Source organism: Python bivittatus, unplaced genomic scaffold (genome assembly GCF_059951505.1).
Source record: "Python bivittatus isolate LINGU-HERP-01145 unplaced genomic scaffold, Pbiv_v1 ctg000200_np1212, whole genome shotgun sequence".
NCBI lineage: Eukaryota > Metazoa > Chordata > Lepidosauria > Squamata > Pythonidae > Python > Python bivittatus.
This window is the reverse complement of record NW_028277040.1, coordinates 333,892-356,609: the sequence shown is the minus strand read 5'-3', so window position 1 is coordinate 356,609 and position 22,718 is coordinate 333,892. Positions and strand designations below refer to the sequence as shown.

At 39.2% G+C, this 22,718-nt stretch overlaps 1 protein-coding gene across 7 annotated transcripts in view; it reads left to right on the top strand.

The window, feature by feature from the left end:
* The window catches only part of HDAC4 (histone deacetylase 4), a 204,736-nt gene that overhangs the window by 95,642 nt on the left and 86,376 nt on the right, over window positions 1–22,718 (top strand). For all 7 annotated transcript variants that reach the window (XR_015795164.1, XM_088135538.1, XM_088135536.1 and 4 more), the window contains 3 exons: window positions 5,800–5,921; window positions 12,551–12,682; window positions 16,702–16,811. Coding sequence is in view for 6 of the 7 variants with exons in the window: in XM_088135538.1 (XP_087991664.1) it covers window positions 5,800–5,921; window positions 12,551–12,682; window positions 16,702–16,811 (364 nt within the window). In the remaining variant the exon portion in view is untranslated. The remainder of the gene's footprint in view (window positions 1–5,799; window positions 5,922–12,550; window positions 12,683–16,701; window positions 16,812–22,718) is intronic.

Sequence of the window (22,718 nt, the reverse complement as noted above, 5' to 3'; positions counted from 1 at the left end):
TGCTGTTGTTTAGTCGTTAAGTCGTGTCCGACTCTTCGTGACCCCATGAACCATATTGCGCCAGGCCTTCCTGTCCTTCACTGCCTCCCTGAGTTTGCTCAGTTTCATGCTCATTGCTTCAGTGATGCTATCTAACCATCTCATCCTCTGCCGTCCTCTTCTCCTTTTGCCTTCAATCTTTCCCAGCATCAGGGTCTTCTCCAAAGAGATCTCTCTTCGCATTAGGTGACCAAAGTATCTGAGCTTGAGCTTCATTATCGATCCTTCCAATGAGCAATCGGTTGATTTCCTTTAAGATTGACTGGTTTGACCTCCTAGCAGTCCAGGGGACTCTCAAGAGTCTTCTCCAGCACCACAGTTTAAAGGCATCAATTCTTCGGTGCTCAGCCTTCTTTATGGTCCAGCTCTCACAGCCATACATTACTACTGGAAAAACCATAGCTTTGATTATGCGGATCTTTGTCAGCAAGGTGACGTCTCTGCTTTTTAATATGCTATCTAGGCTTGCCATAGCTTTCCTCCCAAGGACCAAGCGTCTTTTAATTTCATGGCTGCAGTCTCCGTCTGCGGTGATCTTGGAGCCCAAATAAATGAAGTCTGTTACTGCTTCCATTTCTACCCCTTCTATTTGCCAGGAATTGATGGGTCCAGATGCCATGATCTTAGTTTTTTTAATGTTGAGTTTCAAGCCAGCTTTTGCACTCTCCTCTTTCACCCTCATCAAGAGGCTCTTTAGTTCTTCTTCACTTTCTGCCATTAGGGTGGTATCGTCTGCATATCTGAGGTTGTTGATGATTCTCCCTGCAATCTTAATTCCGGCTTGTGATTCTTCCAGCCTGGCATTTCTCATGATGTATTCTGCATATAAGTTAAATAAGCAGGGTGACAGTATACGGCCTTGTCGTACTCCTTTCCTTATTTTGAACCAATCGGTTGTTCCATGACCAGTTCTAACTGTTGCTTCTTGGCCCGCATACAAATTTCTCAGGAGACAGGTATGGTGGTCTGGTACTCCCATCTCTTTAAGAATTTGCCACAATTTGTTGTGATCCACACAATCAAAGGCTTTTGCATAGTCAATGAAGCAGAAGTAGATATTTTTCTGGAACTCTCGTGCTTTCTCCATGATCCAACGAGTGTTGGCAATTTGATCTCTAGTTCCTCTGCCTCTTCGAAACCCAGCTTGTACATCCGGTAGTTCTCGGTTCATGTATTGCTGAAGCCTAGCTTGTAGGATTTTGAGCATAACCTTGCTAGCATGTGAAATGAGTGCAATTGTATGATAGTTTGAGCATTCTTTGGCATTGCCCTTCTTTGGAATTGGAATATAAACTGACCTTTTCCAATCCCGTGGCCACTGTTACGTTTTCCAAACTTGCTGGCATATTGAGTGCAACACTTTAACACCATCATCTTTTAGTATTTTAAATAACTCAGCTGGAATACTGTCATCTCCACTAGCTTTGTTGTTAGCAATGCTTCCTAAGGCCCACTTGACTTCACTCTCTAGGATGTCTGCCTCAAGGTCAGTGATCACACCAGCGTGGACATCAGGGAGATTAAGATCTTTCTTGTATAGTTCTTCTGTGTATTCTTGCCACCTCTTCTTAATCTCTTCTGCTTCTGTTAGGTCCCTGCCTTTTTTGTCCTTTAACATGCCCATCTTTGCACTAAACGTTCCTTTCATATCTCCAATTTTCTTGTAGAGATCTCTAGTCTTCCCCATTCTATTGTTTTCCTCGATTTCTTTGCATTGTTCATTTAAGAAGGCCTTCTTATCTCTCCTTGCTATTCTCTGGAAATCTGCATTCAGTTGCTTATATCTTTCCCTTTCACCCTTGCTTTTCGCATTCCTTCTTTCCACAGCTATTTGTAAAGCCTCATCAGACAGCCATTTTGCTTTCTTGCATTTCTTTTTCTTTGGGATGGTTTTAGTTGCTGCCTCCTATACAATGTTACGGACCTCCGTCCATAGTTCTTCAGGCACTCTGTCTACCAAATCTAATCCTCTAAATCTATTCATCACCTTCACTGTGTACTCACAAGGAATATGATCTAAGTCATACCTGAGGGGTCTAGTGGTTTTCCCTACATTCTTCAATTTAAGCCTAAATTTTGCAGTAAGAAGCTCATGATCTGAGCCACAGTCAGCTCCTGGTCTTGTTTTTGCTGTCTGTATAGAGCTTCTCCATCTTTGGCTGCAAAGTATATAATCAATCTGGTTTTGATATTGACCATCTGGTGATGTCCATGTGTAGAGTCGTCTCTTGTGTTATTGGAAAAGGGTGTTTGCTATGACTAGCTTATTCTCTTGACAGAACTCTATTAGCCTTTGCCCTGCTTCATTTTGTACTCCAAGGCCAAACTTGCCTGTTATTCCGATTACTCCTTGACTTCCTACTTTAGCATTCCAATCCCCTATGATGAAAAGGACATCTTTTTTTGGTGCTAGTTCTAGAAAGTGTTGTAGGTCTTCATAGAAGCGGTCAACTTCAGCTTCTTCAGCATCAGTGGTTGGGCCATAGACTTGGATGACTGTGATATTGAATGGTTTGCCTTGGATACACACTGAGATCATTCTGTCGTTTTTGAGGTTGTACCCCATTACTGCCTCTCCCACTCTCTTATTGACTATGAGTGCAACTCCATTTCTTCTAAGGGTTTCTTGCCCACAGTAGTAGATATAATGGTCACCTGAATTAAATTCACCCATTCCCGTCCATTTCAGTTCGCTGATTCCCAAGATGTCGATGTTCAATCTTGTCATCTCATGTTTGACCACATCCAGCTTGCCTTGCTTCATAGATCTTACATTCCAGGTACCTATACAACATTGTTCTTTACAGCATCGGACCTTCTTTTCGCTTCCAGATACATCCACAGCTGAACGTCCTTTCGGCTTTAGCCCAGCCGCTTCACTCTTTCTGGAGCTACTTGGAATTGCCCTCCGCTCTTCCCCAGTAGCATATTGGACACCTTCCGACCTGAGGGGCTCATCTTCCGGCGTCATATCTTTTAGCCTTTTAACATTGTCCATGGGGTTTTCTTGGCAAGAATACTGGAGTGGGTTGCCATTTCCTTCTCCAGTGGACCACATTTTGTCAGAGCTCTCTGTCATGACCTGTCCGTCTTGGGTGGCCCTGCACGGTATAGCTCATGGCTTCACTGAGTTACGCAAGCCCCTTCGCCACGACAAGGCAGTGATCCATGAAGGGGAAATCACATTACTATTATTAATATTTCTCCAGCTACATCATCTAAACTTGTAGTTTTACCCTGTTATTTGTACATTAATGTTTATAGGATTCATTCAAGTTCTACTCTGATATATCACATTCATTCCCATACAAATCTCTAAAATATTCATTCTTCATTCCCTTGTTTGAGTTTCATCCCAAATCATTTTATCACTTTTAATTTTAAATTCCATTCACTATGCTAGAAGTTCCTTGTTTACCCCTTTTAACCCATTTCCAAATCATTTTTTTTTAATTCCATTAAAATTGCTCTGCATTTTCTTTGTCTCTTAACTGTTCTTTGCTACATTCTTTGCAACTATCTTTTCTTCTGTATCATTTTCTGGAAAAATCACTTACATGCATTATTTTCTCATCCGCATTTCATTTCATAATTTCACCAAACATTCTTTTTATATTTCTGATTAGTGAAACCATAGTCTTCTGTAATAATTTTTCCCCAGTATGTTGCAAAAATCTTCATATCCTCTTTATTTATGTCTACTTTCCATTCATTCTGTTGGAAGTTATTATATTCTTTTTCATACAGGACTTGGATTTTCTTTTCCTGAAGTTGTTTTACTTTCAGTCTAGTTTCTTTCACTGTTTCCCCCTTTTCATCCATATATTTTCCCAGGATAACTCTTGATATAAGAAAAAAAAGTCTCTCATTTTCAGAACCTCTAATTCTCTTTATTCTCATATCTTTCACAGTCTAAAATCAATCCTGCTTCCCCAAAAGCCATCCCTAGTTCTTTCATTATCATCATTCACGGGATTATATACCACTATCATTAAGCTATGAATTCCATACATACCCACAACAGTCTAGATTTTCCTAGTTCATACTTTTTGATATACATTTTAGCCCTTTGTTCACAATTAAACCTATATTTTTATTTTCATACACATATTCATCAACCCTACTCTATCAGACCACCTTGATTCAGAATATTACATGTTTCCCCTTTGTCTTAACTGTACAAATGTACAACATAACTGTTATTATTATTAATTCATGCCTTTTACTATATACTTCTCTTACATTTAAATTCTTCGGCCATGAATATTGATGTTTACTGTCCATCGTGGTTTTGCTCAGTCGAGGCTTTCACATAACATTTTTTACTAGGATTAAAAAAGAGTAGGCTATGTTACCAGCCATGGATATATCAGTGCTACATACAGCATTTCCCTGTTAATAGGAATGAATGATTGACATTTGGGCCTAGTGTGCCAAAAGCTTAGTTTCACTTCTGGCATGCTCATGCTATTCTGTGCAAGTTAGGATCTCTAATGTAGACTATAGGAAAAATTCTTTCACATGCTGATTATTCTCTGTGAAGCTTGTGCCATATGTCTACTTTGCTTTCTTGTTTGCAAAATTAAGTTCATACATCAGCAGTGATCATTTAGATTTCTGTTTTTTATTCCCTATACTTTTCACATTGAAGGAAAGTGTTTGAAATAACAAACATGGGAACCACTAGCAACAGTCTCTTGTGCTCTTGTCACTTTATGTTGGGGCTGCCCTTGAAGACCATCCACAAATGATAGGTGATGCAAAATCCAGCTGCCTATATACCAACCAGAATTCCAGGCACTGCATTCTGGTTCAGTTTAAGGTGCTGGTTATCAGTTATCACCTTTAAAGACCTTCATGGCTTTGGACCTGGTAACCTGCAGAATCTGCCCACCCAAGGCAGAGAATATCTGCTACATGAGATGTGTGGGAGGGTACATAGAGATGGGCATTTTCTTTGGGGTTTCCCCTCTTGTGGAAGGCCCGTACCATCAGATACAAGCTCTGCATCTTAGTATTTAGGAAATTATTAAAATATTCCAAAGAGCATTTGAACTGTGAAATGAAGAGTGGATACCTGAGATGAATGGTGGCACTGTTTAACATCATTTGTCATTTTGAATTGATGAGTATAAGGTGGAATTATGTTATTGAGATGTGGCTATATTTTGATTTTTACATGCTAATTTATATATTTTTAATGCTTTTATTATAAGCCGCTTAGTTTCATAGCACTTGAAGTGTCAAAAAAGCACCTTAAACAAACAAACAAACAAACAGATATAGAAACAGAAATACAGGCATAAGCTATTTCAGGCTTTAAAGATCAAAGCCAATACCCTGAATGCTGCCTTGAAAACTAAAGGAAACGTAATAGCTCTATAAATACTGCTATAACAGACATATAATTATATAGTTTGGAAGTAGAGAGAAATAAATGAGTGCTCTAGGGGCAAAAACAGGCTATAAACCATTTTAAAAATGAAATAAAATAATAACTGAATAAGCTTTAGCTCTAAAATTCTGCATTGTGTTAATGTTCTTAAGTTAAAATGCTAAAAGTTTCAATTAAATGAAAAGAAAAACAGTGTTTATTGTCAGTTGTAAAATGCATTTCTAATGATTTGTGCAGAATTGGAGACATCATATTTATTGTATTAACATGTTAGTTGTCATGGCAGAAGAGAAACGTGACTTGGAGGCATCAGTATAAACAATGGAGATAGTATTCTTAACCTCTGTAATAACATTTTTTTTTAGGAAAACACAACATAGTTCTCTTGATCAGAGCTCTCCACCACAAAGTGGAGCATCAGGCACTTACAATCACCCTGTATTAGGAATGTATGATTCCAAAGATGATTTTCCACTCAGAAAAACAGGTAAATCTTATTTTTCATAGTTCACATAGAATTGCAAAACTTTTATTTTAAATAATAATCAAATAAATCATTCCTTCTGTTCCCTGGCTGTGAAGTGATAGTGATGACTAAATTAAAGCTACTTCTCTCATTCCAATTATTTTTCATTTCATTCTTTAATCCTGTAGTCATTATATTGCTCGCTACATACAGTTAATACTAGGCTGAAATAGTTGGTCTGTATGCTGTGGTGTTCTGTGTACTGTTGTTCTAAAGGGGGAGTGTACTAGTTTCATCAGTCTGAGGATTGCATCAATTTTGTGCAAAATATTAAAGGGTGCACTACAAAAGTGGGTGAGGCCACAGTCTTTTCACTGCTGGTGATGGTGGGTTTCTCCTTATCTTTCTGCAGCTGTACTAAACAACAGAGGACTTTATCCAGTTTTAGATCTGTGAAATCTCAACTAATCTGTCATCCCATATAGCTTTTGTAATATTGGCTATCATATTTCCTTGTTAATCAAAAAGCTTTACTTCCCATGATAGATCTCCACGATGCTTATTTTCATATAGTTATCCAAACTTCTCATCAGAAGTTCATGTTGTAATAGGCTACTGGTATTTTCAATTTTAATGGCTACCTTTTGACTTATCTACAACAAAGTGAGTGTTTGCTCCTTGTTGTTTCTCTTTGTCTCCGTCAGATTAATCTCTTGGATTAAATGATGGCCATTATAATGCAGTATGTTTTTTTATGTAAGCAAACATTCCAGTCTTGGTTCCTTCATTTTTTTCTCCTTCCCATCAATCTGTAAGACCCTCCCTACAGATCTGGCTTGATGAACCTGGAAGTAGATGCATGGGTTTTATTTCTTTTTAGTGGAGCCAGCTCTTTCTCTCATTTCCATCCTTTTCTAACAGAATGGGAAGCATGCTGGTGGCTTATGTGAGTGAGAGGGCTTTGATGTGGAGATGATCTGTGTGTTCACATTCTTAGTGGTTTTCAAAACACTGGTTCTTCAAAGGAGTTTTCAGCTGTCGGATGGTACAGCTTCTCATTGAGAAGCTGTACCATCAGTTGTACCATTGAGAAGTTCTCATCAGAGTTGTATATTACATCAACTGATAAGGACTAACAAGATCCAGTTTGCCCCTCCAGGTGGATATAGTACCTAAGGAATTAGTATTTCAACAGCAATATTCATCTGGCTGCCATACATATTACAGACTTGCTGCTTGTCTCAGTATTTCCATGAACCCTCAGTAGTGCCCAACTTATTTAACAAATTTGAATTGATTCATATCTTTTAGGTTTGGACCTGGTAGGATATCCAATAGATGTTTTAGTTGCTCACTGTGACAAGATTGCAGGGTGTTTTGTAGACAGAATTGATCATATCCATCATTACTTGATTCTACAGTTATTTCACTTCATACAGTTCTAGTCAGATTATTAGTCAGAATGAATTTCAGTTTTTAGGTCTAGTGATGTAAAAAAGAAGCTTGGCCAATGACTCTTGAAACATGCCTAATCGGAACGGAGTGCTCAGGTGGATTGATGAATTCCTCCTTTTAGGAAAAAGTGAACTTAGCCTCATTTAAGAAAGCAATAGGGAGACTCTTTCTGGGGGGGGGGGGGGGAATCAGTGTACCCAGAATTATAGGCAGGTGGCCAACATTCCCTTTCTGAGCAAAGCACTTAAGTGACTGGTAGCTGATCAGTGCCATATATTCTTTCAGGAAATCATTTCCTAGGTCCAGTTCAGTTGTAGTTTAGGCCTGACTTTGTCATTGGAACAATGGGATGAACAAAGACAGAGAGACTTTGTTGATTCTGCTGTGCCTCTTTCAAGACCATCAGCCTAGATTCCCTTTTGCAGAGTTAGTTATGGTAATACATCTTTGTAAAAGTTCCAATCATACTTGGATGGCTTTTTCCTGAAGATGGCGTTAAGGGATTTCAATTCAACACTTTGGTATTAAACTTTTTCATAAAATGACTAGGCGAGTTTATTAGGAGATTTATGTAATATCCAAATAAACTCACGTACTCATTTATGTAAAAAGTACTGATGGTCCTATCAGTATGCAGAAATATTTTATTAGTGCCTGGTTGCAGTAATGAGTTGCATATGAACCAATACACTAAATCTCAGCCCAGAGAGATTTTGTTGGTCAGTTGTCCAAATGAATGGCATTCAGTCTATTCTGAAAGAGGTAGATCCAAAGCATGGAATGCTTTAAGAACAATTTTGTCATTAGAGGTAGGCATCCTCTATTTAGCTAGAGCACTGGCTACTTGGAGATAACCTCACTTCAGTAATCTGTACATTGCACATGGGGTTACCCTTGAAGATGGTCTGAAAAGTTCCATTAGTATAAAATATGGCGGTGAGAGAAATTGGGCATCATGAACAGTTGGTGTTATATTAAACCGTAATATTCATTCCCACTTGGTTTCTCTTCTCAGTTTAAGGTACTGTACTGGGTTTGGTTTATAAAGCTTTTTATGGCTTCAGAATTGGAAGAGTGACTTTTTTCATATTTAATTATTTAAACTTTAAGGTAATTATTTTGAGACCTCATTCCCTTCTGTGCAAAGATATGGTGAGTGGTACTGAACAATTTTCATCTGGTCTGCAACCTTCCCTTTTTAGGAAAGGTTATTGAGATGGTGGGTGGTTTTCAGCTCCAGAAAGCCCTAGAGGAAATCTGGATTCTTTTCATTTGGATTTCAGCCTGGGATACAGTTCCAAGATGGCTTTGATTACATCTGTAGATGAGTTCAGGTGGGACAAGGAGGAGGAGGTGATGCATCCATCCTGACCCTCCATGATCTCTCAGCAGCTTTTGATACCATACATTATGGTATCAGGGCTGGCTCCAGTCATTGTTGGTAGGGGAGAAGAGATCCAGCCTGAGACCCCTGCTTGTGGGGTTCCTCAAGGCTCTCTGTTTCTGTTCATCGTCTACATGAAACTTCTGGGGACGTTTCATCCCTTCCATGAAACAGTGCCAACTAACAAGACTAGCATGCCTGCTGTGTCACAACAGTTGCCCTTTGAAACATCATATTCCCCCAAAATGTAGATGGCTCCAACCCTGGCGGCCTTTTGTAACACCTTGAAAACCTGTTTGTTTCCCCTTGGCATTGGGTCAGAATGCTGGATGAACCTAAGCTGGAATGATTTTGAACTGGAATATATTGTATTACCTCGGTAATACTATGCCATCAGTACTACCAGAGCAGCAGCAAGGTGCAAGGGTGAAGAAGCTTTGGACAGGATCTGAATTTGTGAGATTTAGCCTGAAGTAGAACAGAGGAGTTGGACTGGAATGGAATGGCACTGGAGTCTGGATAAGCCTTTGTGCTGAAGAGGACTGATAGGTGCTGATAAGAGATTTAGGAAAATCTGGATACGACAATTTAAAGCCTTGGGTGTGTAGTCATTTTATGAGCTGAATTTGTTGGGCTAGAGTGAGTGTTTCCCCAGGAAGAACAAGAAAGATTTTGTAGCCAAGTTTGGATTATTAGATGTTGTTATATTGTATTACCAAATGAGAGTTGGGGAGTGGTTATGGGGGTTCCCTTCTCCCTGGAGTGAGAGAACAGGAAGTGGTTTGGGTGGAGAGATCTGGTAGGGTTGGTTGAACGAGATGTTTGAAGATGATAATAATAATTTATTAAATTTATATATTGCCTGACTCCCAACGATTCTGGGCAGTTTATAATTGTTAAAACATTTAAAAACAAAGAACAATACAGAGAAGAAAAAAAATATCTCAGGACAAAAGAACAACAATGGCAAAGAAAATAAACCCAGAGGGGTACAGAAAGGAAGAAAGGGGTATCAGTTGTCTTTAAGGCCCTTCGAAATACCAGTAGGGTAAGAACTGTTCAAATTTTGGGGGGAACCTCATTCCAGAGGGTAGGGACTGCTACAGAGAAGGTGAGCTTCTAGGGTCCAGACAGATAGCATTGTTTAATCAATGGAACCTGGAGCATGCCAACTGTGCCAGATCAAACTGGCAAGACAGATACTATGGGAGACAGGCGGTCCCTCAGGTAACCAGCCCTCTGCCATGTAGGGCTTTATAGGTAGTGACCAGCACCTTGAATCACACCTGGAAATGAAGTGGCAACCAGTGCAGCTTGCGAAGCAGAGGTGATACATGGGCATACTGAGGCATGCCCATCACTGTCTGCACTGCTGCATTCTGGACCAGCTGAAGCTTCCAGGTGGTCTTCAAGGGCAGCTCCATGTAGAGCATGTTGCAGTAGTCAAGCTGTGAGGTGACCAGGGCATAAGTGATTGTCTGAAGGGCCCCTTGATCTAGGAAAGGGAGCAACTGGTGCACCAGATGAAGCTGGGCAAAAGTCTTCCTGGCTATGCCTGACACCTGCTCATTGAGAAGAGCTGTTAAATTGATAAGTAAATAAATTGGAGTAGGGTAGGGTAGGAAAGGAAAGGAAAAGAAAGGTGGATGGTTAGAGTTAATGCTAATTGTGTTCACAATGAACTAGGCTAGTCTGCAGAAATAATCACACATGGCAGCCAGTATTGCTGAAGTGGCCATAGGGTATGAACACTATGAAAGGAATAAGAATGAGGGGATGATTATCTTTGGGGTTGTTTTAATGGAGGCCTGGTTTGAGATCATAATGGGCAGGGGAAGGTATGGTGTTGGGTGCTAGATAGGCTGTTTGAGGAGAAAGGGGACCCAGATGTTAGCGTAGGCCCCTTCTTAAGCTAGCTACCGCAGACCTGGGCTCAGGTGAATAAATTGCTGGATGCCTTGACCTCCAGCTCTTGCTGGTAAACTCCACATCAGTGCAAAATGTGTCCATTGTTGGTATGGTAGTGGGTAAATGTGCTGATGTGGCTTGTAGTGCTGAACCTGGTTGGGCAACAGTGGGGATGTAGCCCTGTCAGAAATTTGCCTACCTGGGTTTCAGATGCTGCAACAGCCATGATGCCTTGACCCAGGAGGAGGGGTGGCTGTGATGGTATAGGAAACCTTAGTGACTCCACTGGAGGTAATAAATTATGAGTGCCTTTATGTAGACCATAGAGATATTTTAGGGTTGCTGTTGTGTATTGTCCACTTACTGCCTGGTAGTGGCCCTTCACAAGCTCCTGGATATTGCCACAGGACTGGCGTTTAACTTTTTATAACTTCTCCCCTTTTGGAGAAAGGTTGCTGAGAAAGTGGTGATGGATCATCTTCAGAGAGTTTAGAGAAAATGGATTATCTAGATCAGTCAGGATTCAGACAACAGAAATAGCATTGGTTACTCTGGTGGCAGACTTTTAACAGGACTTGGATGGGGCCATTATGCCCTTCCTAGTCCTTTTGGACTCTTGGCATTATTCACCGTGGAATCTTACTGGGCTACCTGCAAAGCTGATAGTTGGAAGCACTGTTTTGCAATGGTTCCACTCCTACCGAGTGGATAGTTTAAAGTTGTAGAGCAGCACTTGATGCCTAGATTACTCTAGTGCAGAGTACCTCAGAGCTTGGTGCTTTCCCCCATGCTCTTTAATATCTATATGACCCAACTGGGGCAGGTCATCCATTTGTTTGGGATGTGTACACAGTCAACTATAGATTGTCATCCCAGGCTAAGTCAGAGATGTTGTGGAAAGTTTGAATCAGTGTTTGGAGACTTCAGGCAAAATAAATTCAAATGTAAATACCTCCAAGACTGAGCTTCTGTATATCATCAAACATCCAGGGTCATTGGTCCCGGTAGTTATTCTTGATGTGGGTCATGGTTCTCACGAAGAGGTTGATGCATAACTTAAGGATCCTCCTGGACTCCTAGCTGCTACTTAAACAATATGGGGGGGGCATGACAGGGAGCCCTTTGCACAACTTTGGCTGGTGCAAAGATATTCTGGAATTAATAACTCACACTTCAATCTTTACCCATCTGCATTACTGTAACTACTTAATTAATTAATTGCTGTAATCTCTCTGTGGAAGCATTTGAAGATCACCCAGAGGCTACAACTGGAATAGAGTGTGATGACAAGATTACTGGTAGGTCAACCCTGCCATTGCAGGGTCACATCTCTTGAAGTCATTGCACTGGTTACTGATAGGTTTCTGGACCCAGTTCAAAGTGCTGGTAATCCTTTATATAGATAGCCCCAGATTATATCAGGCAGCACCTTGCTAGAATGGAATAAGTTCACTTGAACCTTCAATCCTATCTAAATGTTATTTTATCTTGAGGGAGTGTTGATTCATTATTACCATTTTATTATACTTTTGATTCATTCCTTCTACTGTGTTTATAATTTTAATGTGTTATAACCTACCCAGGGTCTTTTGAAATAGGTGGATCCAAAAATGTAGAATAAATGAATAGATAAATAAATATTATTTTTTATTATTATTGCATTGAAATTATGCCAGAGGCATAGGTTTTGCTTACCTTCTTTTGTGATTATTCAGATCTACTACCCTTTTCTTATATGTTAATATATTACTAATCATACTTACTGTGTATTATTTCTGTAATACCGTAGTTGTAAGAATGTATTTTCTTAGATGGGCATATTTTCTATCAAGGAGGCATTGAGTAACAGTAAGAAAATTCTGTTTTTGTGAAATAAATTCAGTTTCTACTTTGTCAATTTCAGCATCTGAGCCCAATCTCAAATTGCGATCTAGATTAAAGCAGAAGGTTGCTGAAAGGCGCAGCAGTCCTTTGTTAAGACGAAAAGATAGTCCTGTAGCTACAGCTCTTAAAAAACGTCCATTAGATGTCACAGGTAAGTTGGAGTAGCAGTAATTTACTACATTTAAATTTCAAAACAATTAGATAGGGAAGTCATTATGAAGATTAAAACAATTGCATAAAACAATTGCAATGATCTTGATTTTTCTTACAAATGCCAACATTCAAGAAATAATAGTAAGAGGTAAGGAGGTAATAAAACAAAAGGGTAGGCTGTTGCTTGGAGAAGATGGTAGCGAGTGACCTTTTCTCAACTCCCATTTTCTTCAGTCTCATTCCCAAATGGACCTAAACAACAATTAACACAGGGAGGGAATGGCTACACAAGTTAAGGGAAGAGTTAGTTAAGGAGCTTCTGGCTTCAAGGAACAAGTTTAAATCTCGAGGATGGGAACAGCTATATCCGGGAAGGAGTTTGCAAAAGTCATTTCAGAACCTTTCTCTATGATCTTTGATAAATCACAGAAGACTGAAAAAGGGCAAATACTGTTCCACTTGGATTTCTGGAAATATCTTTATTGCTAGTATGGTAAAGAATTTTGAAAACCAGATAAAATAATTCTCCAGTTCAACTTATATTTAGCAGAGTTACTCTAAGTCACTTTTTCATATTCCCCCCTCCCCCAGACTCAGGTGTCTCTTTTGCAGAGGTCTTGTTTTCTTCTCTGTGTTCCCAGGCCTGCTAGAAATTCCATCACAAAAGCATGAGTATAGAGACAATACTGGGAAGCATAAATGTGGAAAGGATCTAGGTGTCTAGGCATAAGCCAACATTGTGATATAGCTGCAAACAACAAAAAAAAGCTCAACAAAAATATAGCATCAAGATTCAGATAAGTCATTGTTATTCTCTACTAGACAACCCATGACCCGTTGGCTCGTCATTTCAGCAATATTTCCTTACCTCAACAGAGAAACAGAATGACCAAGGGCAAAAAAGCAGTGGGAGTATGAGCAGCTTGCAACTTGCTGCCAGCTTCCCCACTGACTTTGCTTGTGGGAAGCTGGCAGGGAGCATCAGAAATCTTCCTTCCTTCTTTCCTTCCTTCCTTTGGAGGGCTCACCTGTCAACCACCAGTGCCCCCCAGCCAGCCCTACCTCGCCAGCAGGCATCCAAGTCACTCCCTCATCCTTCCCTCAACACCCACAGCTGTTAAGAGATTTCAGATTTCTGCCTCAGTTACAAAGCAACCAATTGCCATTTGCCCGTTGGGCCTTGCCACCAGCCGATTGGGGGCAGGGGACAGAGGGAGGCGGGAAAGAGGTTGGGGATATGCCCATGACGATCACATGACCTGGGCTGACCACAGTGGTGCAGCCACACAGAAGTACTGAAGCAGCCACAAATTTCTCAAATTTCAATCCCATGGGAGTAATGGACCCTGGATTTTGAATGCATTCTGTAAGTTAGCCCATCTGAGGTACCTTGGTTCAAAATTGTTGCCGTAGGATGCACTGTTTCGCCCACCTGAAGGTTACAGATAAGAGAGTTTTAGTAGTATATAGATAGATTCTGCATTGGTCACGCCATACCTAGAATGTTGCATCTAATTGTGGCATAAATTTTAGAAAGGACATAGACAAACTGAAGCATGTCCAGAAGAGAGCATCCAAGGTGGTATAAGAACCTTGCAAGGAGAAAACTGTGAGGGATGGTTGAAGACATTACATATGCTTATTCTGGAGAAGTGAAGACTGCAGAAACAGCTGCCTTCAACTCTCTGAAGGGTTGTGATATAGAAGATGGGATAGACTTGTCCAATGTTGTTCCAGAAGACAAGACAAAAACAATGCAAGAAAGTAAATTTAATAGCATCAAGAAGAATTTCTGTAAGAGCTGTTCAATAAGGAAGATAAAGGACTCTCTTTCACTGGAGGTGTTTAAACAGAAGTTGGATGGCCACATCTCAGGGATGCTATAACAGTGGGTTTGTGCACTGGGTAGGATATTGCATAGAACTGTAGACCTGGAAAGGGCCATTCAGATTAAATTCCCTGCTCAGTGCATGAATCTAAAATCTGTTTATCTTTGCCTTGAACATATCCAGTGAAAACATGTCACCAACTCTTTCTCTTCCTTTGGAACCAGCTCTTTAGATTCTAAAACTAAGTTTTTTTGCTGTCAGAAAATTTTTCCTAATGGTCAACCAGAATCTGTCTCCCTGTAAGCCAAGTCAGTTAGTCCTTTCTCTGCACTTTGAGATGATAGAGAACAGCAAAAGTACCGTATTTTTCCGACTATAAGACGATACTTTTTTCTAAAATCCTTATGCTAAAAATTGAAGGGCGTCTTATGCAAGGAAGTAAGCCGAGGAGAGAACCGCGCAGTTGCAAAACTGCCCATACTTTGTCTCTGCAAACGGGCTTCCTCCTATTGCTAGCCTCCAATCATGAGTGAAATAGCTTGTCTCTGCACACAGGCTTCCTCCCATCACGAGCGAAACTGCCCATACTGTCTCTGCAAACAGACTTCCTCCAGTCACAAGCCTTATGTAACTGACGTCAGCTGATGCTGAACGAACCAATTGGAGGAAGTCTGTTTGCAGAGACAAGCTATCGGCAGTTTCACTCGTGACTGAATGTAATCAGTTATGCAAAAGAGCATGGAAATAGACAGTTTGGACCTCCTCCCACCAAGTGTATCAGGTAAATGTTACCTAATTACTAAATAAAAATGTGTTCTGCACTATCTTTAAAATATTGATTTCTTAATTTTGGGTTGGAAAAGTGGGGGTCGTCTTGTACATGCGGGCGTCTTATTGATGGAAAAATACAGTACCTTCTGTGTGACATCCCTTCAAATCCTTGAAGAGTATTATTATATTCCATATAAATATAATCAGCTCCTGCCATTCCTCTCATATAAATTCATTTTTAGTGTCCTGATCATCATGTTTACCTTCTTTGTACCTGTTCTACTTTACCTGAATCTCTTTTAAAGTGTAGCTCCCAGAACTGTCCTACGTATTGTTATCAGACCGTTGAAGTGCTTTTCCCCATCCTTGACATATTTCATTTTTCTCTGTGTGTCAGACAAGTATAGTGATGTTCTCAAAAATAATACTACCACACAACTCTGAATGAGAGACCTAAATACACAGTGAGGCAACATTATGCCATGAATAATAAAAGAGGATTACTGTACCCCCAGGTTCTTGCCATTCTTCAAGATGCCTATCTGAAATAATAATCAGTAATCTGACTGCAAAAGCTGCTCTATGTTCCTTTCCCATGGTGATTGAAAAGCAAAATTAAAAATAGAAAGGTGCCCCTCAAGTTTTATAAATATTTCACGTTGAATATCCTTCTCAAAAACTTATTTTGATTCTGTTTTCAGAAATAGGTTTAAACCAAAGTTTTCATATGAAAAAGTGAGAATAAAACATTATACTGATTCTGAATGTATTTTATTGTAGAAAGTGTGGTAAACATTATTAACACTTTAAAACTAAGATTTCTATTTAGGTTCCTCAAATGTTAAGAACAGAAAAAAATTAAATGTTTGTTTTAAAACCAAAGAGGAAAAACAACTCTTCAGAGTATAATTAACAGTTTTTGGGCTCACTTTCTTCTCCAAACATCTAAGAAATATCTCTACCTTTCTGTAAAAAAATAGGTGCTGAATACCTCCAACTGGAAAAATAACTGTAATAAGCAATTACTGCAAACTTTTCCAAAACAGTATGTTCTATATGTTTTTAAAATCAAAGTTAGGTAAAACATACTGGTCCTGAAATAAATCTTAGTACCAAACAGATCTGTAAAATTAGATATGTTTAATCTAAATTATATAATACATTTTTTTAAAAATCCCCAAATTATACCAGCCAAATAATTCCGCTGTATTATTAATAGAATAAACCAACAGTAAAACCAGTAAAAATTATTCCTATTGCAGATAAAATTGCAAACCAGTCTGTTTCACAAACATATTATTAATCTAAACAAATATCAGCATCCACACAGAGATCTGATAGTACATGATCTATAGATCTCCCAAATATTGAACAAAATAACTTAAGGGTATTAATAAATGTTTTTAATGTATTTTAGAATCTGCATGCAATAGTGCTCCTGGATCTGGTCCTAGTTCTCCAAACAATAGTTCCAGTAATATAAGCACTGAAAATGGAGTTGGATCAGTTGCAAATATTCACGCAGAGGTAAGATACACTACTTTGCTTAATTCCAATAGGTTTCTATAGTATTCTGTGTTACATTATTCATTGTGGAAGAAGGTACTTCATTGAGGATGTTAGTAATTTTTAAAAATAAAAATGGGCATTTTGAAAAATGGTATATGCTTCCTCTTTTTTAATTGCAGTAGATCTGAAATATTTAGAGGTTTGGGCTATGTAGCATATTAAAAAAAATACTTGTTAAAAGGTTGAGTATGAAAACTGGTAATATGTGACTTTTTAAATACTGATTTTGCATCAAGGCAATGAATTTATTTAATTTTGTGCAGGGTTTTTAAAATTTCAGCTTATTCTCAGGAAAGGTTGGATCCATGGATTTTATTATATTCTATAAGCAGAATTCTCCTTCTGTCAGCAGAAGTCTTTCCATTAATATAGCAAAACTTTTTATAGTTCTGACATAGAAGTACAACAAATATGACAGCAAGCTTATGACAACATCTAGAAGATAAAGGAGCAAATAAAACTTGCAGCAATGACAGAAACTATTAAAGGTTGGTAATTAAAAAAAGGTTTTTCATGGTGCCTAAAAGATACTAAATTTGGTATCACTAATTTCATATGGAGGAAAATGTCATGTCACTAATTGAGAAGCCTTTCAAGTCATCAGCTGCTTCACTTCTGAGAGGGCACCTTGAGGTCTTGGATTATTATTGTGGTGTTCATGTCTTTCAGCTATTGTCTTATCAAGCCATAGAGGGATTTAATAAAGAAGCAGGCCATTGATTTCAGGGATTTGCTTAACATTCCCATTGTTTCACCTGATCCAGATTTAAAAGAAAAGTAGAATTAGGTGTTATTGCTGTAGGTTACTACCTCATTCCCCAACTGTTCCATATTAAAGCTAAAAGAAATGGAAGACTTATCTTAAAAGCCAAAGGATCTTCTGCCACTTATTAGAACTGGTTCCAGATAGCAGCTACAGCGATATAGTACCTTGAATCAGGAGAATCTGTCCAGCACTTGATTGTATCAAAGACCTCAGAAATAGCTAGCAGAATGAGCAGTGTAAGACTTCACCTGTTTTTCTTCTAGTAAATACTATTTATCTAGACAAATAAAGTGTTTTTTAAAGCCTAAACAGGCCTAAATTCAGAGTGAAGTAGACCTAAATAAGTTGTGTCTGAAAGGAAATAGTATTTATGTTCGTATGTAAAAATATGTTTCCCATTTGCATTCTGTGGCTGTTACAAACCATTAAAAATCGGCACCAGAAATAGCCACTAAATAGAAGACCTCATATAATTACTGAGTTGAAAGGAGTCATTTAAGCTGCTGAATCAAACTCCCATGAAATCCAAATGAGAGCAGATTATTCTAATTTGATACCCTCCTCTGCAGTAGTTCAGCCTTCATCTGGCAGTGATCTTTCCATGCAAGGACTACTTTTCAAGCCCCTCTTCCCAGGGCAAAAAATATTTAACCACATAGTCTGACTCATGGATGGTTTTGAAACAATCACTGAAGCTATGAAATCTTGAGCTGCTGTCAAGACAATCTTAGCATGAATATTGAAGTCCTCTAAGACCAAAGGCTTTGAGGTTTCAAGCACCGTTTCTGGTTATTTATGTTAGTTCAGTCTGGAATTCTCTTCACCCAATATTCTAAAGAGGTGTAGAAGAGTATGGAGATAATCTTGAAGAAAGAATGTAATAATCATTAAGTAAAGATCAACTTAGCCCTGGGAAGGAAGGGTGTGCGTGAGAAAGAAACTCAAGATAATCCTGCCTTAATTCTGTTTAGTATAAGAGGAGGTAGAAGGAATCTCTGAGAGGCTTTCAAGGTTGTGTTGATTGATTATGTGCCATCAAGTTGGTGTCGACTCTTGGCAACCATATAGATAAATTTTCTCCAGGAAAATTTGACCACAACCTAGTGCTTCAGATCTTCTAATAGTGTACCCATTGCTGTCCATCCACCTTGCTGCTGGTCATCATCTATTTCTTTCCACCTTTCCCAGCATTATAGACTTCTCTAAAGAGCTAGGTCTTTGCATGATGTGTCAGAGTACGATAATTGGAGCTTGGTCATTTGTGCCTTGAGTGAGAACTTTGGATTGATTTATTTGATGATCCATTTTCTTTGTTTTGTTGCCTGTCCATGATATTCTCCAACACCAAATTTCAAAAGAGTTAATAATCTTTCTATCCAGTTTCTTCAGAGTCCAACTTTTGCTTACATAGAGTGTCATAGGGAAAACAATTGCACAATACTAATCTTTGTAGATATAGACATATCTGAATATCTTTTCCAAGGCTCTACCAAGTGCTAGCCTGTGGCTTATTTCTTGACTGCTAGCTCCTTTACTAGTGATAGTTGATCCTAAAAAGCAAAAGCTATTTACCACTTCAGTATTTTTATTGTCGGTTCTAAGGCTGGTTGCTGTACCATTGTCATTAGTTTGGTCATCTTTATATTTAATCTTAGTCCTATTTTTTCAGTGTGCTCCTTGATTTTCTTTACTAGAGCTTGCAGATTATTTGCATTTTCAGCTTTGAGAGTAGTGTCATCAGCATAGCACAGGTTATTGATGATTCTTGCTCTTGTTTTAAAACCACTCTCATCTTCTTCCAATCCAGCTTTCCTTAATATATGTTCTGCACATAGATTGAATAAATAGAGAGTATATAGCCTTGTCTTGTTCTTTGCCATCCTGAAGCCAGTCTCTTTTATGACGTTCTGTCCATGCTGTGGCTTCCTGACCTGTGTATAGGTTTTGCATGAGGACAATGAGATGTTCTGGAAATCTCATTTTTCTAAGCCCATTCCACTGCTTGACATGATTAGGCACAATTGAAGGCCTTCCTATAATCAGTGAAGCACATACTGACTTATTTTTGGTATTCTTTGGCTTTCTCAGTTAACCAGTATGCATCAGCAGTAATGTTTCACATTCCTTAGCTTTTTCTAAAGCTGGCTTGAACATCTGTTTAGGGCTCTAATCTACATTGGATGATCCAGAGCAATATTTTGTAGCCCATTTGGTATAGTAGTTAAGGCACCAAGCTGGAAGCTGGGTGACCGTGAATTCTAGTCCCCCACTTAGGCACAAAGCCACCTGGTTGACCTTGGTCAGTCACTCTCAACCCTAGTGGCAAACCATTTCTGAAAAACCCTGCCAAGAAAACTGTAGGGACTTGTCCAGGCAGTCACCAGGAGTCAAGACTGACTCAAAGGCAGCAAAAAAAAATTTTTTTTTTTTGCTTGCATGTGAAATTAAGGATATTGTGTATGATAGTTCACACATTCTGTTAAGACTTATTTCTTTGGTATTGGAATGTAGTCTAACCTCTATCAATCTCTTGGCCACTGTGTCATTCTCCAGATTTGCTGGCATGGTTTGTCTACTCTGTTGTTCTCTAGATTTGCTGGCATAGCTTTACTAATTCTTCTTCTGTTGCTTGCCATATTTCTGTGGGTATTCCATCAATTCCTGTAGCCTTTCAATTTGGTAATGCTCAGAGTGGTGATCTAATTTCATCTCCAAGTACTAGAAATTCTTGTAAGTAGGAAATATCTTCTAAAGTATCTTAGATGTTGACATCTCTATACAAAATTTCAGTATACTGCTTCCATCTTTGATCTTCTTTTAATCAGTTACTATCTGTCCACTGTCACCTTTAGCATACTGATTCAAGGTTGGAACTTCTCTCTGCATTCAGAGAACTTTTGGAAGACTTCCCTTGTTTTTCCATGTCTGTTTCCATCTTCAATGTCTTTACAGATATTGTTGTAATACTCTTATAACACCTCTCTGAAATTCTTTGTTAACTTCCTTCTGAAGATTTTTGTCTTTCTTGACTTTGGCTTCTCTTCTCTTCTTGGCAATTTCTGGTAAAGCAGGAGATGATTGTCTTCTACTACCCTTCAGAACATCTCACAGGTAAAATGTGGGAGGACTAGGTAACAAAATTTCACACCTCACCCTGATTTCCTGTTGTTCCATTCACTGGAGTTGGGAAACTTGCCAAAGAAGAAAATAATGACACAAGGATGCAGAAATTGCTTTTTTCTGCAGTAGCTAAAGATACAGCCTCTATCCCCCCAAACCCAGTCTTCTGCTAAATATTAATAAGCTGTGATACACCAGGATCAAACAAAAAAGCTAGTGGGCTATAGTTTTCAAAGCACGTTAATTACATCCATGGATCTTAGTAACTTAAATAATGGAACATAAATTAGAATGATCTTGAATTGTACTATATGACATAGTACATTTAGTATGGAAAGAGAATAGGTAACAGATATGTAACTATAACCTAATTGCTTAATAGTTATAAATCTATTACCTATTCTCTGTTCCATTATGCTTTTTAGTTTTAGCAAACAGGTTGTTGGAACTATGACAATTCAGTACATATCGTGTTCTTGAATTTTTTTTTGCAATTTTTAAAGGACTGGATTTATGGCATAAGGATGGCATCATATATAATCAAAGAGAATGCCCTAGTTTAATTTCCGAAAAAACAGTGAGTTTTTTCAACCTGTTCTGTCCCATGCAGACTCTCACAGCCTCCATGTACCAGGACAGGATAGTGATATACAATTGGGTATCATCAGTGCACTGATGATTCCAGACCACTGGATTATCTCACCCATTGGTTTCATATAGATGTTAAAAAGCAGGGGAGAGAGAACCAAAACCCCACACATCAAGGGTCACCTGACCAATCTCTCCACTCTCACTGCAACAGACTGAAACTGCCCACTGAGTAAAGATCAGAACAGTCAGAACCATTAAAGAACAATCCCTCCTATCCTAAACCCCTCTAGGTGGTCCAGCAAGATACCACAGTTGATGGTACCAAAAGCAAGTCCAACCAGACCAAGTAGGGTGTACTCCCCCTATCCAGGTCCCAAAATAGGTCATCCAAGAGAGCAAACAATGCAGTCTCCATCCCATACTCAGGTCTGAACACAGATTGAAAAGTGTTCAAATAATCTGCTTCTTCTAAGGTGCTGTGAAGTTGATCCACTACTACTGCCTCAACAAATGTCCCTAAAAAGAGGAGATTGGATACAAAGCAATAGTTATCCAAGACCATTGGATCCAGGACAGCATCTTCAAAGCTGCTGGTAGCTCCCCATCCCATAAGAGGTGTTAACAACCTTCCAGATCCAAGTAATCACCACTTCACACTCATCCCAGGACAGGAAGGACTCTAAAAGGCATGTAGCAAAAAATAACCAAGGGTATCCACTTTCTTGGAGATCATAGCCCAAAAGGAGTTCCAAATAATATGACAAGATGGTGCTCCGCCCTACCAAAAATTCTGTCCATGCAGAGTCAAGACTATACCCAAGTGCTGTGTAAATTGGCCATAGCAGCTAGGCAGAAGATCTCAAGATTGTTTCCTCCCCAGAGAATTTGTGATCTTGAAGAAGGGCTCTGGATAATAGTCTGCCAACACAATAAGGGAGGACAAGTAAATGTGCTTTGCCTCCCATATTGCCATGGTATAGGCCTGAGCATGATCCCAACCTTGGGTATAATCCCAAGCTTGTCTCTACAGCGCAACTTAACAAACAGGCACTCACAGCCTGGTATCTCCATAGCAGAGTCCCTGATCACAGTTAAGTATCCCTCACAGCCAGAATCTTACCACATCTGTGTCCATGGCATTGAGGGTGCTGAAGGACTAGATACAAGCTGGACAGATCTGCTCGGGGTGCCATTGTCACCTTTGCCAAGCCAGGTTTTGGTAATACATGCCAGATCTGCTGCCTCATCTAATACCAAGTCATCGATGAGGATGGTCTTACTGCAGAGAGATCTGGCCACCTGATCCCAAGAATAGGGTAGTCAGATCAAAAGCAGAGATTGCCACCAGACTGGAAGTCTCCCATCCCTGAGATGGCCTACATGACATC